Here is a 22,706-nt window from a genome sequence, read left to right on the forward strand (position 1 = left end):
ACAAATAATAATAATCTAGCTCTTTTGCCAAAAATAATCTCATCATGTATGTAGGCCAGGGTTACCCAACTCCCCAACTTGTTGTATCCCCAGACAAACTCACCTGATTCAACTCATTGAGGGCTTGATGATTAGTTGACACGTTGAATCAGGTGTGCTTGTCCGGGGCTACAACAAAGATGTGTGCTGTTGGGGGTACTTAAGGACTTGACTTGGGAAACACTGATGTAGGCTATACCCGCAAGGTGTTGGCTAGAGCGTACATGCCAGCCAATACCAGGGTGTGAGCTATATAACTCAACATTTCTTGTGATAAAACCATAGTAGAGTTGAACATGCAATGGAAACCCACTTAACTTGTATTTGTTATTCTGTACATGGGAATTCAACCTCAAAAGGTATTTGTATGTGCACTACGTCATCACGCACAGCCTTTTATCTGTAACAAGTCAGTTTGATAAACTCATCTCTGGTGGGAAAATGCACATACTGTTTTCATGCAGATTTTAGAATATTCATATTAAAATCTGTTCCCAATTGAATGGAAACCTAGCTACAGACAGAAAAATGGATAAGGCTTTTATAGATTTCAAAATGGCCTCCTATGAGTTCAAGGTCCAATAACAATGGGAATACAATTTTTTAAATTGTGATTGCTGAATGAGTTTCCTTCCCTCAGTCATGACTTGTGACACTATAACTGAAATGAGCTTGAGTGAGCCTAAATTAGCAAATATTTAGGGTATACATTATTTGTTTTACACCCTATAAAATATATTGAATGCCATTACATTGCTGGTGCTGGTATTCGACTGGTATTTGCATTACAGCACTGACACACTCTGACTAAAATTGGTACTTCTAATCATATTGAGAAGAATAGGGGGCGCCCCAGACCAAGTTATTGTCAATGTCTGGGACCAATCAATAGGCCTAAAATGTTGCTTAAAAACAATTACATGTTTCTTCCTGATCAAAAGTAGATCCTCATTCAAGGTAATGAATTTCGCCTTTCTCATGTTATTTGATAATGACTCTTTGGATATGCATACACCCACAGAGTTTATTTGTCACAATACCGAAAAACGAAAACGGCTACTCTGACGCTCTTCGACTCCACTCGGACAAACTCGGGCTTAGAAAGTTGGCATGCTCCCTCCCAGTCCGCCGGTTGCTCGGAGCTCGCGGTTATGCGCGTCTAGCGTCGGATGATTACGCGAGGGCGGTGCCAAGTAGGAGATAAGCGACGACGAGAACCTCACCGGTAGTTGCATCCTTTGCTTTAACCATTTATAAGCACCTTGTTTAGCTACCGTTAGCTGTTTATACCAACCAGCTCACAAACAATTGCTGTTGTTGTTTTTTGTATGTCCCGAATTACATTCATATCTGTCAAGAATTCGAAACGGAAAATAAACCACATTATGGAGACAGAGATACACGTGCCTGTGGGGTCGCCGGTAATTCGAAAAATCCCGATTTTCGTGGAGGAACATAACGTTACCGATGGGGCAATGAAGCTGATAAAGCAGCTTCGGCCAGCGTGGGACATAAACCATGTCAAGACCAAGGTAAGTTCGACATCTCTCCACTGAATGATGCGCCAACGCCATGGCCCATCGTCACTAGCTAGCTAACTAAAGTTAGCATAACTATCAGACCAGTCCAGGGGCCTTGATATATTCCTCGTCCCGTGCATACATTTAAAACATCTATTTCGTGCATCACACTGGCTTTTCTTGCATTTAGTTACTTCGTTTGTAGTTATTCAAGCTGAGTTCTAAGCTAGTGGTGTTAGCATTTAACTAGCTGTCAGTCACTACGCCGTTCTTGGAGACTTAAGTCGAATCAACAACGAATGTTCATGTCTGTATTCTGTGCTCCATGGATATGTTGACAAAAAGGTCATACGTCTCCCTTCGTGTGGTTTGCCGGCAGACTAGACGCTTTGTTGCGTATTGCTGCCTTTCACAGTTTGGAAAGTGCATTACACATTTGTTCACAAAAAGAAATTGCACCGCCGTCTAACTGTATATACTATACTACCAGTCAAAAGTTGACACACCTACTCATTCAAGGGTTTTACTTTAGTTTGACATTTTTTAAAACATTGTAGACTAATAGAGAAGACATCAACTATGAAATAACACACATGGAATCACATAGTAACCAAAAAAGTGTTAAACAAATCAAAAAATATTTTATATTTGCCTTGACAGCTTTGCACAATCTTGGCGTTCTCTCAACCAGCTTCATGAGGTAGTCACCTGGATTTCAATTAAAGTAGCAGGTGTGCCTTGTTAAAAGTTCATTTGTGGTATTTATTTCCTTAATGTGTTTGAGCCAATCAGTTGTGTTGTGACAAGGTAGGTGAAGTATACAGAAGATAGCCCTATTCGGTAAAAGACCAAGTCCATATTATGGCAAGAACGGCACAAATAAGCAAAGAGAATCGACAGTCCATCATTACCTTAAGACACGAAGGTCAGTAAATCCTGAACATTTCAAGAACTTTGAACGTTTCTTCTAGTGCAATCTCAAAACCGTTAAGCGCTATGATTAAACTGGCTGTCATATGAGGACCGCCACAGGAAAGGAAAACTCAGAGTTACCTCTGCTGCAGAGGATAAATTCATTAGTTACCATCCTCAGAAATTACAGCCCAAATAAATGCTTCAGAGTTCAAGTAACAGACACATCTCAACATCAACTGTTCAGAGGAGACTGCGTGAATCAGGCCTTCATGGTCGAATTGGTGCAAATAAACCACTAAAAGGACACCAATAAGAAGAAGATACTTGCTTGTGCCAAGAAACGCAAGCAATAGACAGTAGACCAGTGTAAATCTGTCCTTTGGTCTGATGAGTCCAAATTTGAGATTTTTGGTTTCAACCGTGTCTTTGTGAGACGCAGAGTAGGTGAACGAATGATCTCTGCATGTGTGGTTCCCACCGTGAAGCACGGAGGTGTGGTGGTGCTTTGTTAGTAACACTGTCAGTGATTTATTTAGAATTCAAGGCACACTTAACCAGCATGGCTACCACAACATTCCGCAGCGATATGCCATCCCATCTGGTTTGTGCTTAGTGGGACTATCATTTGTTTTTCAACAGGACAATGACCCAACACACCTCCAGGCTGTGTAAGGGCAATTTGACACAAAAGGCAAGTGGAGTGCTGCATCAGATGACCTGACCTCCACAATTCACCGACCCAAACCATCTCAATTGGGTTGAGGATGAGTTGGACCGCGGAGGGAAGGAAAGCAGCCAACAAATGCTCTGCATACGTGGGAACTCCTTCAAGACTGTTGGAAAAGCATTCCAGGTGAAGCTGGTTGCGAGAAAGCCAAGACTGTGCAAAGCTGTCATCAAGGCAAAGGGTGGCAACTTTGAAGAATCTAAAATATAACATATATTTTGATTTGTTGAACACTTTTTTGGGGGGGGTTACTACATGATTCCATATGTGTTATTTCATAGTTTTGATGTCTTCACTGCCATTTTACAATGTAGAAAATATTACACTAAAGAAACCCTTGATAGGTGTACTGTGTGTATATATACTACTATCCCTAACACTACTTGGCCCCAACAGATCTTACACCAGGCCTTCAGCCTGGGAAGCTAGAACCCCTTCTGTCAAAACCCCTTGTAGTTTTTCTGCATTAAAACTTCTTGGCGCACCCATCCCTTTAGCGGGATCATTTTCATCAACACCCGCTGAATTGCAGCGCGCCAAATTCAAATTAAATTACTAAAAATATTTAATTTTCATGAAATCACAAGTGCAATATAGCAAAACACAGCTTAGCTTTTTGTTAATCCACCTGGCGTGTCAGATTTCAATACAGCCTTTCGGCGAAAGCATAACAAGCGTTTATGTAAGAACATCTCTCTCCTTAGACAAAATATTACAAACACTAGCAGCCAAGTAGATTGGTCACGAAAGTCAGAAGAGCAATAGATTAAATTGCTTACCTTTGCTCTTCAGATGTTTGCACTCACGAGACTCCCAGTTACACAATAAATGTTCCATAAAGATTACTTTTATATCCAAAATACCTCCATTTGTTTGGCGCGTTATGTTCAGAAATCCACAGGCTCGAGCGGTCACGACAACGCAGACGAAAATTCCAAATAGTATCCGTAATGTCCACAGAAACATGTCAAACGTTTTTCATAATCAATCCTCAGGTTGTTTTAAAAATATATAATTGATAATATATCAACTGGTACTGTCGCTTTTTCAATTCGTAGAGGGAGAGACAATGGCTGCCCCACTCTGTACCGCAAGCAAAACTCTGCGAACACCCTCTAATAAGAACATCTAATAGTCAAAGGTTAATGAAATACAAATGGTATAGAGGGAAATAGTCCTATAATTCCTATAACTACAACCTAAAACTTCTTACCTGCGAATATTGAAGACTCATGTTAAAAGGAACCACCAGCTTTCATATGTTCTCATGTTCTGAGCAAGGAACTGAAACGTTAGCTTTCTTACATAGCATATATTGCACTTTTACTTCTCCAACACTTAGTTTTTGCATAATGGGGCGGCAGGGTAGCCTAGTGGTTAGTGTTGAACTAGTAACCGGAAGGTTGCAAGTTCAAACCCCCGAGCTAACAAGGTACAAATCTGTCGTTCTGCCCCTGAACAGGCAGTTAACCCAATGTTCCTAGGCCATCATTGAAAATAAGAATTTGTTCTTCACTGACTTGCCTAGTTAAATAAAGGTTAAAAAAAATAATAAAAATTAACCAAATTGAACATGTTTCATTATTTACTTAAGGCTAAATTGATTTTATTGATATTTAGTTAAAATAAGTGTTCATTCAGTATTGTTGTAATTGTCATTATTATAAATAAATAAATGTCGGCCAATTAATCGGTATCGGCTTTATTGGTCCTCCAATAATCGGTATCTGCGCTGAAAAATCATAATCGGTCAAACCTCTACTCTGAACCAATTACATTAATTTGGGGACATGTCGAAAAGCATTAAACATGTTTGCTATTTTACCTGAAATGCACAAGGTCCTCTACTCTGACAATTAATCCACACATAAAATGGTCAACCGAATCGTTTCTAGTCATCTTTCCTCCTTCCAGGTTTTTTCTTCTTTGAACTTATATGGTGATTGGCATCTAAACTTTCATAGTATTACCACGACGACCGACAACACAGTTCGTCTTTCAATCACCCACGTGGGTATAACCAATGAGGAGATTCACGTGGGTATCTGCTTCCATAAACTAATGAGGAGATGGGAGAGGCAGGACTTGCACCGCGATCTGCGTCACTAATAGAACTGACTTCTATTTTAGCCCTTGGCAACGCAGACGCTCGTTGACGCAATAATTTAATAATATAGATTCCAAAATGTCTTTTGCACGATCGCGCACAGGACGCGAGCGGTGTAGTCAGGGTATAACACTCAAACTCACCCCAGTTATCACTTCTTTCAGTGGCGCTCTACTCCGGAGATCAAAGCAGGACACCACTTTTGTCCAGAGACTCGAAACGAATAGCACCCTCTCCCTCTGCGCAGCAGGCACACCTCTGGGTACTTTGACCGAATTGACAGACCCCAACTTGTTCTTCACCCAGCCTGATACCACAAACAAATCAGCCAAAAGGCATGGATCCACTTTCTCTGTGAATCGTATTCCCACTGGGCCATAGTCGTCTCAGGCATTTTCCTGATCATTTGGGTGGCTTGGAAGCCTTCACCTCACCTGACGACGTAGGTTCTTTCTCCTCATTTTTGTCAGGATTAATTTCAAGTTCACTCTGTCGACTGGCCAGGGTCTTCTGGTGCGTAAAATGCATTTTTCTCTCCTGTACTTGATCCAAAGGAGAAAGTACTCTGCTTATATTTCAGTCAGTTCGGGTTTGGACCTCGTGCCTTTTTGCCTCACTTCTACTTGCCATCCACCCATTATTACCTCGCCTGGTCCTCGGACATGACTTCCATCTCCGTTTGGGACTTCAGGAAACTTAGTATTGAGTCGCCCACTGATGCCATGCTTGCTCATCCAGACGTCGTTCCAGAACAACTCCATCTGAGTGAAGCATCATTCATACCTTTACCTTTCAAGATGTGGCATATTTTAAGAACATGTTTGAAGGACACAGTTAATTTATAGCAAAGATGGCTACTGATGGGTCGTTATAAACATTGCTTTTAGAACTGAACAGATTCCAAATGAAACAAGACACTCAGATGCAGAGTGCATGTTTCATGTCTGAATGCCATTTTTAATTCATCATTAAATCTTGATTAGCAGCATAGCAAAATGATCATTAAATTTTTGTTTTCTCCACAAAACTCCTTCGAGACTTCAGTCAAATAGTTTGATTGGACAAGATGTCACATCTAAATGGACGAATGTGAAAGCTGTATTTTCAGGAGAGCACAAAGTGGTTGTATCAAACGGTCCTGGCCCCACTGATTGAGGGAGCTCCTTCGATATCAGAGACCTGCTCACAAACGATTTCAGACATTGACACTTACACACGTTATTCACAACCTATCAAGGAAGATATCTGCGCAAAAATATTTCAATTGAATTCAGTTGATCAAAATGCCATGATTATAAAGTGAACACCAGAGTGAACAGTCAAAAGCTCCTAGCTAGCTATTGCATTTGCATTCCCCACTGCCTCAATAGCTTCACGTAAGTACAGGCACTTTGTAAGCTGTCCTCTCAGATAAGATGGACAGTGTAGTGGCAAAACAGTGTGCGTTTCCAGACGATTTCAGTACCCTGTGAGTCACCATTGTCAGATAACCACATCATATCCCCATCCTTAATTGCCTCACTTCTGATCCCCGACAAACACCTAACTTGGGCTACACACTCACACACCCACATAAGACACAACTCACCCCCAGCTACACACTCACACACCCACATAAGACACAACTCACCCCCAGCTACACACTCACACACCCACATAAGACACAACTCACCCCCAGCTACACACTCACACACCCACATAAGACACAACTCACCCCCAGCTACACACTCACACACCCACATAAGACACAACTCACCCCCAGCTACACACTCACACACCCACATAAAACACAACTCACCCCCAGCTACACACTCACACACCCACATAAGACACAACTCACTCATCTCCATACCAACTGGAGTTATGATGTCCATTGATAGACACTCTTACTGACAGTTGTGGCTGCTTTGTGGGATATATTGTTGTCTCTACCTTCTTGCCCTTTGTGCTGTTGTCAGCCCAATCATGTTTATACCATGTTGTGCTGCTGCAATGTGTTGCTACCATGTTGTCATGTTGTGTTGTTGTCTTAGGTCTCTCTTTATGTAGTGATGTGTGTTTTGTACTATATTTTTAATCCCCGTCCCCGCAGGAGGCTTTTTGCCTTTTGGTAGGCGTCATTGTAAATAAGAATTTATTCTTAACTGACTTTCCTAGTTAAATAAATATACCTAGGCCTATTTCTGACCCTGTGTGATGTCTTCCACGTTTAGGGTTCCTGTCGGGGAAAGGGGAAATGGATTATTCACTGGCACTAAGCAGTAGGTGGGCCTGCTATCGGGTGAATCTTGTATCTTGTCAGCTGTTTTATGGCAATGTGTTTGTGACGTATGATGATGACACTAATGGTACATGACACACTGGTTTCTTTCGGGCCGTGAAGAGCAGGGACGATAAACCCAAAATTTCCGACACTGTTTACTCAGGTCACTTTCAGTGATTTTTGCTGCACAACATTCCTGTAGATTGTTCGAAAACCATTATTCGGTCAACAGTAATGGCGTATGCATTATGTTGATTCCTGCTATGAAAGTATCTCTGTCCCTGTTTGGCTGTCGGCTGCTGACTCTCATTCCCCCTTCTCACTCTGTGCATGGAGGAGGGAGAGATGCATTCTGAGAAGCAGGACTGTTGCTAAAAATGCTATTGCGGGGGAAAATGCAGTGTTATTGTTTACTCCAGTTGGTGGTAGGGTTTGTGGGGAATAATAAAGGTTTATTCTAAAAAAATAACACAAAAATAAGTGTGTATATAGAGATAGATAGATAGATATATGGGGGATTGGAGGTGATGCAGAGAATTACATTGATGGAAGCAACAATCTTTCTGCAATATTAAGCTGATCCACACCTTTAAAAAATGCTGTTGCGGGGAAAAATGCTTTCAAAGCAACTACAGTTGTTCTGGAAAGTTTTTGTAAGACATTTGCCTACATTTACTGATTACTCAATTAGACTACATGGCTAGCAACAATGTCATATATAGAGTTAGCAATCTAGCTAAGGGTTTCGAGTTCCCACTTCCTCAGGTGGTGAGTAATGTAGCCTACAGGTCAATAAGCACAAAGATGTTAGCAAATTCTCTGAAGAGCTAAAAATAAATCGGATCATTCTGGATCCTATTTTGACAGGTTGCACATCAAAATATCAATCATGCATTTCCTGGATATGTTAGCTTACTTTTTTAATCATCGGCTACCATCTCACTTGTCTGACTTGGCACTGGCAAAAAAAAAAGAAATTGCAGCGCCCAGCTGCTAATGTAAAGTAACTATCCATTTAAGAAATGTTTCATCGTTGTGTTATCGAGCAAAATAGTTACCTTTATCGCGATATGACTTTTTGTCCATATCACCCAACTCTAGCCCCCCCCCCCCCCCCAAAAAAAAACAATTACGCTCAATTATTTGTTGCTGATTTATGGTTGTCGTGAAAAATTTGTCAATTTACTGGGATGTGGATTTGTGGCCATATCGCCCAGCTCTAGGGCCTTGCTAGTGAGACTAACTTCCCACTCTTGCCTAGTGCTGACAAACTTAGACATGTCTAACTCCAGTCATCCTGTGTTTGGTACATTGAGGCCAGAATGTGACTGTCTCTCTGTGTGTGTGTGTGTGTGTGTGTGTGGCTTAATCTGGGTTTGCCCCCCCCCCCCAGCCTAATACAGCCCCCACCAGGCATGGGTACGTGCGAGAGAGATGGAGGACAAACTGAGCGAGAGTGGGAGGACAGACTGAGTGGTAGACTTATACAGATGGAGAGCTGGGAGAACGTGTGAGAAACTAGTTGGAGAGAAGTGAAGGTTGGGGAGGGTTACTGGATCTGAACTGACTGAGCCACCTGGACAGGATTTGGAGGGGGTCGGGGGGCTTTCTCTTACTGTAAATATCTAGTGTCCAGTCCCAAACATCCTGCCCTCTGTCCCTACAAACACCAGAACCTACCAACACCCCAGTCACATCCCATTCCCATCACCTTTGACCTGCTTATTATCACACATTAATGCCATGTGGCCTTCTGCCAATTCTGATGTGTGTGTGCAAGAGATACTTTGTATATTTTGCGTGTTTGACTGTCTATGGCCTCATGAATGGCTAGAAACGGAGAGAAGGGTTCAGTCTCAACAGAGAAGATCAATGCTCTGGAGAAGGTTTTTTAATTTGTAGCCACAATAAAGTGATAGCCTACTAAGATATGCAGACGTTCTGTTCTCAGTCAAAGAACACGTCACCTAAAACAGAATGTTGGTTAATAATTATCCCAGTTGTGTTGGAGCTTATTGCCTGTGATATGTGGAGAAACTCCCACGCACTGAGACACGATGATCACAGGTCATAGTGGTGTATTGTGTTCTGGGTCTGTGTAGACTGTCACGGGATAAGGCAGTCCAAAGCGGTATACGTGTGTGTGTGGTCATAACATGGTGCCGGTGTGCCCAGCTCTCTGGTCAACCATGCTAGGAATGCCAGCTATGTAGGGGTGGGCGGCCAGAGAGCGGGCCAGTGTGGATGGGGCTAGTCGCTCTGCAATCTCTAGCTTTGGGTATGGATATCTGCCCACTGTAAAATCACTAGTCCAGATTGTCCACATTCCAGAGAGCATGAATATGGTAAGTCATTAGCCATTGGGTGGATCTCAATGGTCAGAAAGGAGATGGGGAAAGAAAGCCACATGTAACTAAAGACTACACATGCAGACCATGACTTCCTGTGTGTTACTTTCTCCCCCAACAGTAGTCATTGAATGAAGTGGCTGACAATGCAAACAGCTTCCTTGTCTGGGTGCCGTTAAACAAGTAGCCTAGCTGGAAAGCCCTTGCCCTTGCCACAGTTGTCCAGCTTCAGTATAGACAACCCAGAATACTGTACCTATCTCAGCTCATAAGATAAGCTAGTCAGACCTTCTAGGAAATGACTGTTGTGACTCCTTCTCATGGTCATCTAGGCCTATGCTTCCTGATATGACTTCTGGCAAGGACAGGCTTGTGCCTCGACTGACCTAGTGACAGTTAACTAGAGTAGACTCGACTAAACTATACCTTCATTGGTGGGGAAGGGGGATACCTAGTCAGTGTCTTCCCCATTTAACCCAACCCTCTGAATCAGAGAGGTGTGGGGGGGGCTGCCTTAATGGACATCCACGTCATCAGCGCCCGGGGAACAGTGGGTTAACTGCCTTGCTCAGGGACAGAACGACAGACTTTAACCTTGTCAGCTCGGGGATTCGATCCAGCAACCTTTTGGTTACTGGCCCAACACCCCTAACCGCCAGGCTACCTGATGCATTTTTGCTGTATTAATCTCCCTCCCTCCCTTTCTCAGCTCTTCACTGATGGGACCACTAATAAGCTGGTGGGTTGTTATGTGGATGCCAGTCCAGAGGACGTGGTTCTGGTGCGTGTGTATGGGAACAAGACGGAGCTGATCGTCGACCGAGACAACGAGCTCAAGAGCTTCCAGGTGCACCACACACGTTCTCAAGAGCTTCCTGGTTTGCAAACACACACACACACACACACCGTTTACAGTTCACACATTTGACACTTCAGAGCATTTCACTATCAAACTCAGGAACTAAGGGCATCCATACTGGTTGCCAAGTTCAACTCCCTGTGCGTGGACCCATATGCAGGCTACTTCCTGGTGTGTCTTATGAGGTCATCAGTGTCTAATCCTTTGCATGTCTTTCCAGGTGCTACATGCTAACGGCTGTGCGCCGCGCCTCTACTGCACCTTCCAGAATGGCCTCTGCTACGAGTTCATGCAGGGGGACGCCCTCGGAACACAGGACGTCAGGGACCCGATCTTACTCAGGTGAGGACATTTTACTAGAAAACCATCTTCAAGCTGATCCTGGTATCTGTCTAGTCTGCAGGGAAAGCCTGGTTTGATGTGTAAATATACAAGCTCCTAGCATAGCTGACTGCTAATGAGTCCAGGGGGACTGCGACTCTAGGCAGCCCTAAGCCCTGTTGGCTGCACCATGGAACTACAATAAGAACTGTGTAGAGTAAACACCATTTAAAAGGTCAAACAGTCAAGTAAACTACTTTTTCATTGATCCGAACAGGATGCAGGACACAAACCTATTTTTGGGGGATAGGAGTCATTCCGTAATGATTGTCTATTTCATCATACTTGCAGAATGATGTATTGTGTGTTTGTGTGTCCTCAGGCTAATATCCAGGGAGATGGCTCGAATCCATGCGATCCACGCACATAACGGCTGCATCCCCAAACCCAACCTGTGGATCAAGATGAGGAAATATTTCTCTCTGGTCGCCACGGAGTTCACCGAGCAAGCCTCCAACGCCAGGTAAGAGGAACCTGAACACAATACTCTGTACCAGTTAACCTGAACACACACACAAACACACACTTTGGCCCCCTCTTACTCAAGAAGGTATTTTCTTAAAACAGTTTACTGTTCATATATGTGCCGGCCAGCTGTCTCCCAGTCCTGTCCTCAATGCCTGGGTCTGCTATTAAGTCCTCTATACAGACTCCTATATAAGTGCGATCATAACAACAGGGTAGAGGTGGATTATGGAGGCGGAGGTATGCACTGGGATAACAGATGTTTGCATACCACTTATCAGCCTGCCTAGAATGCCTGGGTAATGTAGCGAGCTAATGCGTCATTCAGCCAGCCTGCCTGCACTGTACAAACACACACACATGTAGACTCAACAAGTGTGCCCCAGCCAGCACTGTCAGAGGAGGCTTCTGTCTTCTTGTGGGTGGGTACTGGCTGCTGCTCTACCCAGCCAACAGCAGAGATCTGGGTAGGCAGGGAGAAGAGAGCTGGGTGAGGCTCTGGGGACTTGGCCACTCAGTTGGCGAGAGGTGGCCTAGGTAGATGGTCCTCGGTGGTGATAGGCCATGGGGAGGTAGGTTACTGCTAGTATTGAGCAGTCCAGCCAGTAGTTGCTGTACTACTAGTGGAAGAAGGTTAGAGGTGGGAGGCCCTGGACAGAGGGGTGAGTTAACACACTGGGAGTCGGTCAATCTTCTGGATGAACGCTTCAAGCCCATTACCACACAGGACAATGTCCGTTTCCCCTCAGCACTGCTCCACTGGGCACTCTGACTCTACACAGTACACACACACGCACTCCGTGTCTGATTTTAAACATGATCCTTTTAAGATAAAGACTAGCAATAAACCAACTTACTCCCCACTTCCTCCTGTCTCCCCACTTCCTCCTGTCTCCCCACTTCCTCCTGTCTCCCCACTTCATCCTGTCTCCCCACTTCCTCCTGTCTCCTCCTGTCTCCCCACTTCCTCCTGTCTCCCCACTTCCTCCTGTCTCCTCCTGTCTCCCCACTTCCTCCTGTCTCCCCACTTCCTCCTGTCTCCCCACTTCCTCCTGTCTCCCCACTTCCTCCTGTCGCCGCCTCTCCCTTCCTGCCGCCGCCTCTCCCTTCCTGCCGCCGCCTCTCCCTTCCTGCCGCCGCCTCTCCCTTCCTGCCGCCTCTCCCTTCCTGCCGCCTCTCCCTTCCTGCCGCCCCCCCCATCTCTCCAGGATCCAGCAGGAGGTGCCCAGCCAGGCAGTGTTGGAGCAGGAGATGGTGTGGATGAAGGAGCACTTGTCTCAGCTGGGCTCTCCTGTGGTGCTCTGTCACAACGACCTGCTCTGCAAGAATATCATCCACAACAGCAAAGAAGGTGAGATATGTCATCAGTTTAGAACATCATCCTCAACAGCAAAGAGGGTGAGATATGTCATCAGTTTAGAACATCATCCTCAACAGCAAAGAAGGTGAGATATGTCATCAGTTTAGAACATCATCCTCAACAGCAAAGAGGGTGAGATATGTCATCAGTTTAGAATATCATCCTCATCATCCACAACAGCAAAGAGGATGAGATATGTCATCAGTTTAGAACATCATCCTCAACAGCAAAGAGGGTGAGATATGTCATCAGTTTAGAATATCATCCTCATCATCCACAACAGCAAAGAGGATGAGATATGTCATCAGTTTAGAACATCATCCTCAACAGCAAAGAGGGTGAGATATGTCATCAGTTTAGAATATCATCCTCATCATCCACAACAGCAAAGAGGGTGAGATATGTCATCAGTTTAGAATATCATCCTCATCATCCACAACAGCAAAGAGGGTGAGATATGTCATCAGTTTAGAACATCACCCAGGTGATCATCCACAAACTCGCATCATCCACTTAATTATAACATCCAAATGTTACTGATTCCAACCTCTCCATTTTCTCCAGGCCATGTCCGGTTCATAGACTATGAATACTCTAGTTACAACTATCAGGCCTTTGACATCGGGAACCACTTCAACGAGTTTGCTGGTAAGAGGAGATACATGGGCTGTATCTTAGTCATGACGTGTGTGTGTGTGTATATGTATGTAATGTGTGTGTGAACCTGTGTGTTTACAGGTATGAGTGAGCTGGACTATGGGCTGTATCCTAGCCGTGAGATGCAGCTGGAGTGGCTGCGTGTGTATCTGCAGGCGTACAAACTGTCCACTAAGAAAGGAGAGGAGGTCAGCGACAGAGAGCTGGAGAGACTCTACATACAGGTCAACAAGTTTGCTCTGGTGAGGAACACACACTCTCTCTCTCCATCAGATGACTTGGTAGATGCTGGGCTGAAACTTTGATTAGTTTGACCCTGTCTAACCTTTGACCTCTCTGTAGGCATCACACTTCTTCTGGGGCTTCTGGGCACTCATCCAGACCAAGTACTCCTCCATCGATTTTGACTTCCTGGGGTAAGTGTGTGTTTGTGTGTAATGGTCTCTTGTGAAGTGATGTTAAAAGCTGTTGATCTGCCTGTCTGCCTGTGGTGCATGTGAGTGAAAGGGATCATTTAATGTGGATGACAGACTGAAAGACAAACCCTGCAGCACGGTCAAGCTCTGTGGTACAAACACAGTTTCCACAAACACAGTTTCCACGAACACAGTTTCCACAAACACACACGCAGAGAAAGCTGACCAGTAGAGAAAGAGGGGAGAGGGCCTGTGAAAAGAGAAATAGCGGTCTCATCTTGGGCCTGCAGAGGTGAAACTGACCCTGGTGGTTTGAGTGTCTGCAACCCAATCAGTCCTGCAGTGACGACAGAACTGTCCCCCCCCCCCGGTCACCTGTATGAATGACATATTGCTCTTGACAGTTTAACAACCAGTCAATTGGAGCTGTCTGGGCTATTGTTATGGCTGCTATTGGATACTTGGTGCTCTCATTAAGTCAACATGGAACTCTCTTCCGCTCTCTGTCAACACTTCCTTTCCCTATCTCTTCCCCCCCCTCCCCATCTCTCCTGCAGGTATGCTGTGCTGCGCTTCAACCAATACTTCAAGACCAAACCTGCAGTGATGGCTCTACAGATCCCAGAATGACAGGAGAAGAGAGGGACCCCATCACTGGCACTGACCAGTGGAGCAGACACACTTTGAGCAGGAGAGGGCTGTGCTGGGGGATGAGGGACAAAAGTTGGGGTTGAGCATTATTAATGGGGTCGAGGGGTGGGGTAAATAACAGTTAGAGGGCCGAGTGTGGATGGACCACAACATTTTTTCCAAACTCGGTCCCTGGCAACAAGCGCAAATACTATTTAATTCCTCTTCAACTCTGTCCACCTCTGTCTCACCAGTCAAGCTCATCAAGATTCCCCAAAACAGCCTGGGGTGGTCTGTGTGTAAATGTGTCTTTATTTATTTATTCTGTGAAGAATTGATTGACCTACTGATGTAAGATTAATTCCCCAGGCAGACGGGTAGCTGAAACACTAGCTGAGTCCGGGGGCATTTGGTGCCAACATGGAGAACAGTGTGCAGACAGTTCTGTATTTATGGGCTCTTGAGTTTTCCCTGTGGTTGTGTTCAAGGCGTGTAGTGTAGGAGAGAGGGCAGCCAGCTTGTCCTTAATGTAGGCACTGATCTGAGAGGATTTCTTAAGCAATATGGTCATGGTTTCACCATGAAAATAGTGTATTCATTCAACTCAGATCTACACGAAGTGGCTAGGGGTTGACGTAGAACTGACGTTTTAGTTGCTCTGCAGTGAAGGTGGCATTGCCGTGTAGGTTAGAGGGGCTAGCCATGGCAAGACAGTGATATGGTCCTTTAATAATGTCTGTGACAGCAGAGCTGCCTCTGTGGCCAGGAGCAGCTTTGCGTCACTGGTGCTAGACTTTAAACCAGGGCCCTGTTCTCCCTCTTTTCCACCACTTTAGCTTTTATAGTTATGGTGACTCGCTCTGTTAAACTTTGCACTCAGACTACTCTGAAAATCACAACCTCAATCACCCCTGCCTTCCCCAGTATCTGACCCCTCTTCCTCCCCCTTTCTCTCACCTCTCTCTGCCCTATTACACTTCCTCCTCTCTCGACTCTCTTGATTGGCTGAGGTGGTGGAGGGACTTTTGCCTGAAGTGCACATATTCACTGTAACATCCCAACCTCCATCCATTCAGTCATAACTTCCCTAAAAAGGAGCCAGAATCTTATACAATAGGTTATTGCGTAAACTGTCAGAGCCAGTGCTTTAAAGGGTGTGGAATCACTAACCCCAATGTTGTTCTGAAGCTTATCAGGATGTGAGTGAGGTGGCCAAGGACAAGACAGCAGGGTGAAGTCCACACTGAGCCAGCAACCACTTCCTTCTCTGACTGACATCATGATCTTTGGAGGAACTCTAACACCTTTCTTTATCCCTTCCCCCCTCCCTTCCTCTCCAGCCCTCTCAGATCAGAAGATCAACATGTAAGGGAAAGTAGAGGAGAGCCGTATTAGGATATCATAAGCCTGTCCTGTGATCCCTGGCTGTCTCCTGTTATTGACAGGGTTAATAATTCACCAATATAGGAGGCTGCCAACTCTATGAAGGTGTTGAAGAGAAGGACTCTTGTGATGAGTCACTAGCGATGCTTGCCAGGCCTCTTAGTGACAGTTCCCCTAGCACACTCCAAAATGTGTTGTCTGGCTACACGGTGAGACTGATGAGCAGCCTCTTGGCTCTCAGGAGAGCTTGCCTTTTTGTCCCTTGTCACTAGCTGTACAGGCAGGCAGGGAGGGTAGATACCATTTTCACCAGCTCTTGTCCTGGAGAGCTACAGTCTAGACACATGATTCAACTAATCATCATTATCCTGGTTCATTTAATCATGTGTGTTAGTGCTGGGCTGGAACAAACCTGCACACCCTGTAACTGTCCAGGACCAGGGTTTTTGACTACTGGAATAGTGTTAAGCAGAGCATCTGCAACATAGCAGTAGATTGATGCAACAAATGGAAATGACTCATACTTGATGTAGGATTGTGTCCATTCTATACAGTACATTTCTATCGGCAACATTCCAAACCATTTGTCATTGAGTCAGCGGAATTGGTTGAGAGAATCTTGGTGTTTCCTAAATGGATGGTCAAGGCCCTCTTGTATGCATTTTTAAAGGCCGTTATGGACAGAGATGACACTTTGAAAGGCTTCAGGTGAGTCACAGCTCACCACCAACTGTTCTATGTCAGCCCAGGGTTGAACTAACAGGTGACCAAGTGCAATGAATTCCTGTTTATCGTAGATGTACATATGTGAATGTGTTTCCTTTGAGTTGACCGTAACATTTCAGTGAGACTCTTAACTGTATTCCTGTTAGGGTGCATCTCAACCGTCTTAGAGTGGATTCCTTTCCTTCATCTACACTAATAGGAAACAATTAGATGGATGACAAATGAATCCACCATATTGCTTTCATCCTGTTTTCAGACGTGTGGTGCTTAAGGAGAGAAGAGGGAGACACTAGGTGGAGACTGACCATAAGAGTATGAGGGAGACACTAGGTGGAGACTGACCATAAGAGTATGAGGGAGACACTAGGTGGAGACTGACCATAAGAGTATGAGGGAGACACTAGGTGGAGACTGACCATAAGAGTATGAGGGAGACACTAGGTGGAGACTGACCATAAGAGTATGAGGGAGACACTAGGTGGAGACTGACCATAAGAGTATGAGGGAGACACTAGGTGGAGACTGACCATAAGAGTGAGGGAGACTGACCATTAGAGTATGAGGGAGACAAGGTGGTCGAATGTCAAGATGTTCTATGCACCAAAGCACTCCTGGTGGTCTGTGGTTACATTCAACTAAACTAGTCAGACACTAGATTGCCAAGCTACAACAAACAGAAGTGGCAACATAGGTTAATGGTTGAGATTTGTGATTAGAAAGCAACAGCCTACTTCATGCTAGCATGGCCAGATAGATGACCAAATGTCTGCTTCCTGAATGCACAACCAAAAATAACCCTGGGTTTCATGGAAATGCACCCCACTTATTGAAGTGGTAGACCAACTACGGCAGGCTAGGGCTGCTTTCCTATTCTTAAATATGCCCTTAACTCCCTTCACAAAATGTAAACGATATGCTTATTGCTACTACTAGTCGTTTTAGAAACTCCCTCCAGCCTAACACCTATCCAATCCTCTCAGATCTTTGAGGCCAAGCCAGCAGGAGCGGGTTCAAGAATTGCAGTGCCAGTAGGTCTACTAGTAAAATCTATAAAGTAGAGTTTTTATACACTACTACAGCACATGCCTTCACTGGACAAACGTTGGAAGAGCTTTTGAATGTGTCCTAGAAGACTTTACATTTGAAGTAAAGGAAGTAAGTTCCCCATTTAGAAAAATAGCCAATAATACACACGTAGGAAGTTAAATGTGCACTAATGTTGGACTTGATTTTATTCTTTCAACATAACCCTGTGGATATGTGCTGACTATGGAAGGGTTACATCCTGACGGTGGTATTTGTAGACTAGAGATGTGTTGAAGGGTGTATTCATGTTTTCATTTGACCTTTTCTATATACACATACCAAAATGGTTAGCTTCATAAGGCTTGCAGTTCATTTGCAAATAACTTAAACACTACAGAAAACTAGATTCTACTTTCTCCATATTTTCTTTTTTGACTGTTGAATTTTAGGTGAGTGTAGGGAGTCAGCGGTTGTAAATACTAAGAAATACTGTGAATCTGACTGTACAGTGATCCTCCACACTTGAGTGCTGGGGAGAGTAACATTGGTCAGTAAATATTTCCATTAAACGTTGAACTATTTGTTGTGTATGTGAGTGACAGAACACCAACCTTGAAGGGGTAATACGTTTTGGCTTCACTAGTTTCCTGCGACCTGTCTGGCCCTGGGAATACCACCAAGGGGCTCCACTACTGAAGATATCTAATACACTGATGACATGAAGTGACCTATCACTGCCATTGCATTTCTATAGGAGTTGACTTGTATGCATTTGGTCAGTAATATATGATTTATGACCGTGTATTTGCCTTCTAGTTTCACTATAGGCCCGGCTGATAAGCAACTGTTTATGTAAGGTCCTAAATATCGTTACCATGATGAGGACTGGGGGTGGAAATTCACCTTGGTAACCTCAGTCAGTATGGTAAGTCATTATTGGACTGCACTCATGTGGGGATATAGGAGCACGTGATTGCAGCTGAACACACAGAAAAGATAAACAACCAAATGTATTATTTTCCAAAAAACAAAACCACAACTTAGAAAACATACAGAAAAGGTACACCTTTAAATTACACAGGCTCTTATAAACAAAATAAAATCTATCTATATTTACAACAGCAGGGGTGACAACAGGTGACAGTTCTCTTCTGGGTTTCTGTCATAATTAGATAAACATGTTTCTCTGATACAGTCTCTATACAGTGCCATCCCCTTGGCTCTGGGTTGAAGTTAAGGACAACATTATAGGCAAAGATGTAAAACTGACCATAGATCAGTGGCCACTTCATCCTGCTCACCAAGCAAGGCTCACCAAATGCTTTACAACAGTGTAACAGCAACTAACCACAGGCCTGCCTCAGTTAACAATACGATTACACCACAAATCTGACCTCTTCTGTCCAGTACATTGTGATGAAGGCTGTATCCCAACAGTCAAATGGATTCCTATTCTGTTTTTCTCCTCCATCTACACTGATTTGAAAACCTTCATTTCACCTGTCCAGTTCTTTCAGGTCAGCGCAGATGGAGACAAAGCGACATTAAGACTATTGAGATGGAGCACTGTTGTGTCAAGGCAAACTGCAGTACATGGACAGAGCAACAGCTGGGGTCAAGACAAACTGCAGTACATGGACAGAGCAACAGCTGTGCTCAAAGACAAACTGCAGTACATGGACAGAGCAACAGTGGGGTCAAGACAAGAGGCCAGGGTGTCAGAATACACAGACAAAGGGTTCAGGCCAACCTTTGCGTTCAATACCCACACGCACACTCAAAGAAACACACATTTTACAGAACATTTGTATAACATTCTGTGACAAGTACATTGTAAACCCGCGTTCAAAATAAATTGATTGAAAGACATTATGCACACATCACATACAGCTTGTACACAACTAGAGAACAGAGAAGGATGAGATCAATCTAGAATAAGGGCTTGGAGGGAGATTCCTTAGACATTCCTCCTCATTACACTAGATGTCACTGCTGATCAACTACTATCGCAAGTGCAAAAACTGAAACACTGGGTGCACGCTGATAGTCTAAAGTGGCTTCCTTTACTCCACCTGCACCGATGTGAAAGAACTTGACAAGTGAAAAACTCTCGCACAAGGAATCCCCCATAATGCCTTGTCCTGTTTTGTTGTCAGTGCATATGAAGGAGAGGATATAAGGAGACAAGTTTATACTTTAGACTACTTTGGTGCAGCCTGAGTCTGTTTGGAAAGGAGATGAGGGTTCAGTGAAAGTGCATTCTGACAGAGTGCATCTCATTACCTATGCTATTAATGGGGGTTATTCAACCTCTATCACCACAGACTAGGTCATCTGTAAATATTGGTAATAAAAAATGTTTTAAAAAATCTTACTTTCTAGCGATCGGGATATTTCATGGTGCTGTGCCCATCCCAAACAGCAGAGGGCAGCACTCTCCGTCAGAATCCAAATCAGATCAGATTACATGTCGTTAGGGAGAGATCAGATGTTTCATACCCTGGCCCTAATATTTTTAAGGATATGGTCTAGAAATAATAGATGTGTGTTTAGGGGAAACATCATTGGTGACAGTAGTCTAATCCAGTGCACCTCAACTCATTCCACATTGTGAATGTACCTTTATTACGAGCAACATGGACAGACCAATCTATGATTCATGACCAATGATATTTTAGATTCAGCTGTCAGACACCTTTAACGTCGTAACAAACAACTGTCTCCTACTAACCCTAACATGTCATGGGCTCTGCTGACATGGTCATATCACATGGCTAAGATATAACCGTTGAACTCTGACACACTTGATGTGGACCAAGATCCCCTTCATCACACACACACACACCTTTTCATTCAGTTGTCTACACACACACACTCCTTTCTCTCTGTCCCTCCCTCCCTCTCAGTCAGTCAATGAGAACTAGCTCTCCCTTACTCCTTTATCCCTATTAAAAACTCTCCCTTCCTCTCTCCCTCCCACTCAGTCAGTGAGGAGAACTAGCTCTCCCTTACTCCTTTATCCCTATTAAAAACTCTCCCTTCCTCTCTCCCTCCCACTCAGTCAGTGAGGAGAACTAGCTCTCCCTTACTCCTTTATCCCTATTAAAAACTCTCCCTCTCTCTCTCCCTCCCACTCAGTCAGTCAGTGAGTGAGGAGAACTAGCTCTCCCTTACTCCTTTATCCCTATTAAAAACTCTCTCTCTCCCTCTCTCTCTCCCTCCCACTCAATCAGTCAGTGAGGAGAACTAGCTCTCCCTTACTCCTTTATCCCTATTAAAAACTCTCCCTCTCTCTCTCCCTTCCACTCAGTCAGTCAGTGAGGAGAACTAGCTCTCCCTTACTCCTTTATCCCTATTAAAAACTCTCTCCTCTCTCTCTCTCCCTCCCTTCCACTCAGTCAGTCAGTGAGGAGAACTAGCTCTCCCTTACTCCTTTATCCCTATTAAAAACTCTCCCTTCCTCTCTCCCTCCCACTCAGTCAGTGAGGAGAACTAGCTCTCCCTTACTCCTTTATCCCTATTAAAAACTCTCTCTCTCCCTCTCTCTCCCTCCCACTCAATCAGTCAGTGAGGAGAACTAGCTCTCCCTTACTCCTTTATCCCTATTAAAAACTCTCCCTCTCTCTCTCCCTTCCACTCAGTCAGTCAGTGAGGAGAACTAGCTCTCCCTTACTCCTTTATCCCTATTAAAAACTCTCTCCCTCTCTCTCTCCCTCCCTTCCACTCAGTCAGTCAGTGAGGAGAACTAGCTCTCCCTTACTCCTTTATCCCTATTAAAAACTCTCCCTTCCTCTCTCCCTCCCACTCAGTCAGTGAGGAGAACTAGCTCTCCCTTACTCCTTTATCCCTATTAAAATCTCTCCCTCTCTCTCTCCCTCCCACTCAGTCAGTCAGTGAGGAGAACTAGCTCTCCCTCACTCCTCTCTCCTCTGTCACTCTCCTCCCCCTCGCTGTACGGTGGTCTCTCCCTCTCTCTGTGGAGGGGAGTGGGTGTGATCTGCCCGTCAATTCTGCGAGGAGGCGGAGCCTCCAACCCTCGTGGCAGGTAGTGCTCCAATAGCGCGGGGTGGAATGGCACCGTCGGCATGGAGACCGTTCCACCGCCGCCTGGGTATTGGCCCTCGCCTGGGGCGTAGTGCAGCTTCTGCGGCTCTGATTGACTGGAAGACAGACAGAGACGGGACGTTGGTGCTGGAATGTACAACAATTCCCAAATCCTTGTCTAAATCTGAAAGGACTGGATAGGTGTTTGCCCTGAGGCATGGTTGTATGTAGGAGTCTACCACCATGTCTCAGGACATGTTCATACCCAGAGAAGAGGACTGGACTGAAGAGAACAAACCCCTCGAAGCTGCTGTTACTCAAGAGCAGTTTTACAGTCATAGTGAATAAAACTCTGCTCTATTGTTGTCTATGAGAGAAGACATAACCAGCTGTAGGCCTGCATTTCTATTTAACCACAGTGGGTTTGTTTGTGTTCTTACAGAAAAAGCACGAGGGACTAGAGCAGAGTTTGTTTCGCTAAGAGCTCTCTGCATAATATCAACTCAGGTTCTCTTCACTATCAGAGCCAATCTCTAACAGATCATCATCTCCAGTGTGTGTTACCTGTGTGTGTATGCCCCTCTCTGCTCCTGTCTCCTGCTCTTCATCATGGCTTTGTACTCGCCCACCCTGAGTCTCCGCCCCTCCACGATGCAGGTGCGTTTGGGGCGGGGCTTGTATTTGTAGTCGGGGTAACGCTCCAGGTGCTGTCGGCTCAGCCTGGCCTGCTCCTCATAGTAGGGCTGCTTCTCCTGGTTAGACATAGACTTCCATCTAGTTCCTGGAGGGAAGGAGGGACACAGACAAAACAGAGAGAGAGACAATGTCAGACTAAAGAAC

General features: G+C 44.6%; 2 protein-coding genes across 3 annotated transcripts in view; one reads left to right on the forward strand and one right to left on the reverse strand.

The window, feature by feature from the left end:
- The first annotated feature begins 1,214 nt into the window (after positions 1 to 1,214).
- LOC139371135 (ethanolamine kinase 1-like) lies at positions 1,215 to 18,403 on the forward strand. The gene is made up of 9 exons (XM_071111223.1): positions 1,215 to 1,571; positions 10,629 to 10,766; positions 10,999 to 11,120; positions 11,482 to 11,622; positions 12,833 to 12,975; positions 13,549 to 13,632; positions 13,723 to 13,883; positions 13,984 to 14,057; positions 14,615 to 18,403. The coding sequence occupies exons 1-9, from the start codon at positions 1,368 to 1,370 to the stop codon at positions 14,685 to 14,687; spliced, it is 1,140 nt and encodes a 379-aa protein (XP_070967324.1). The 5' UTR covers positions 1,215 to 1,367; the 3' UTR covers positions 14,688 to 18,403.
- A 2,997-nt stretch (positions 18,404 to 21,400) lies between these two features.
- LOC139369837 (transcription factor SOX-13-like) overlaps positions 21,401 to 22,706 on the reverse strand; it is a 43,395-nt gene continuing 42,089 nt past the window's right edge. For both annotated transcript variants that reach the window (XM_071109116.1, XM_071109115.1), the window contains exons 13-14: positions 22,431 to 22,647; positions 21,401 to 21,982 (exon numbers count right to left, since the gene is read on the reverse strand). In XM_071109116.1, coding sequence (XP_070965217.1) covers positions 21,709 to 21,982; positions 22,431 to 22,647 — 491 coding nt within the window. In that variant the 3' untranslated portion in view covers positions 21,401 to 21,708. The remainder of the gene's footprint in view (positions 21,983 to 22,430; positions 22,648 to 22,706) is intronic.

Source organism: Oncorhynchus clarkii, chromosome 17, assembly GCF_045791955.1.
Source record: "Oncorhynchus clarkii lewisi isolate Uvic-CL-2024 chromosome 17, UVic_Ocla_1.0, whole genome shotgun sequence".
NCBI classification, from domain to species: Eukaryota; Metazoa; Chordata; class Actinopteri; order Salmoniformes; family Salmonidae; genus Oncorhynchus; species Oncorhynchus clarkii.

What these genes read in the sequence shown, in the direction of transcription:
- LOC139371135 (XM_071111223.1), top strand. Translation starts at nt 1,368, where the DNA reads ATGTCCCGAATTACATTCATATCTGTCAAGAATTCGAAACGGAAAATA. An exon ending in ACGAGCTCAAGAGCTTCCAG is followed by an intron (nt 10,767 to 10,998) that starts GTGCACCACACA and finishes ATGTCTTTCCAG; the next exon opens with GTGCTACATGCTAACGGCTG. An exon ending in AGGTCAACAAGTTTGCTCTG is followed by an intron (nt 13,884 to 13,983) that starts GTGAGGAACACA and finishes ACCTCTCTGTAG; the next exon opens with GCATCACACTTCTTCTGGGG.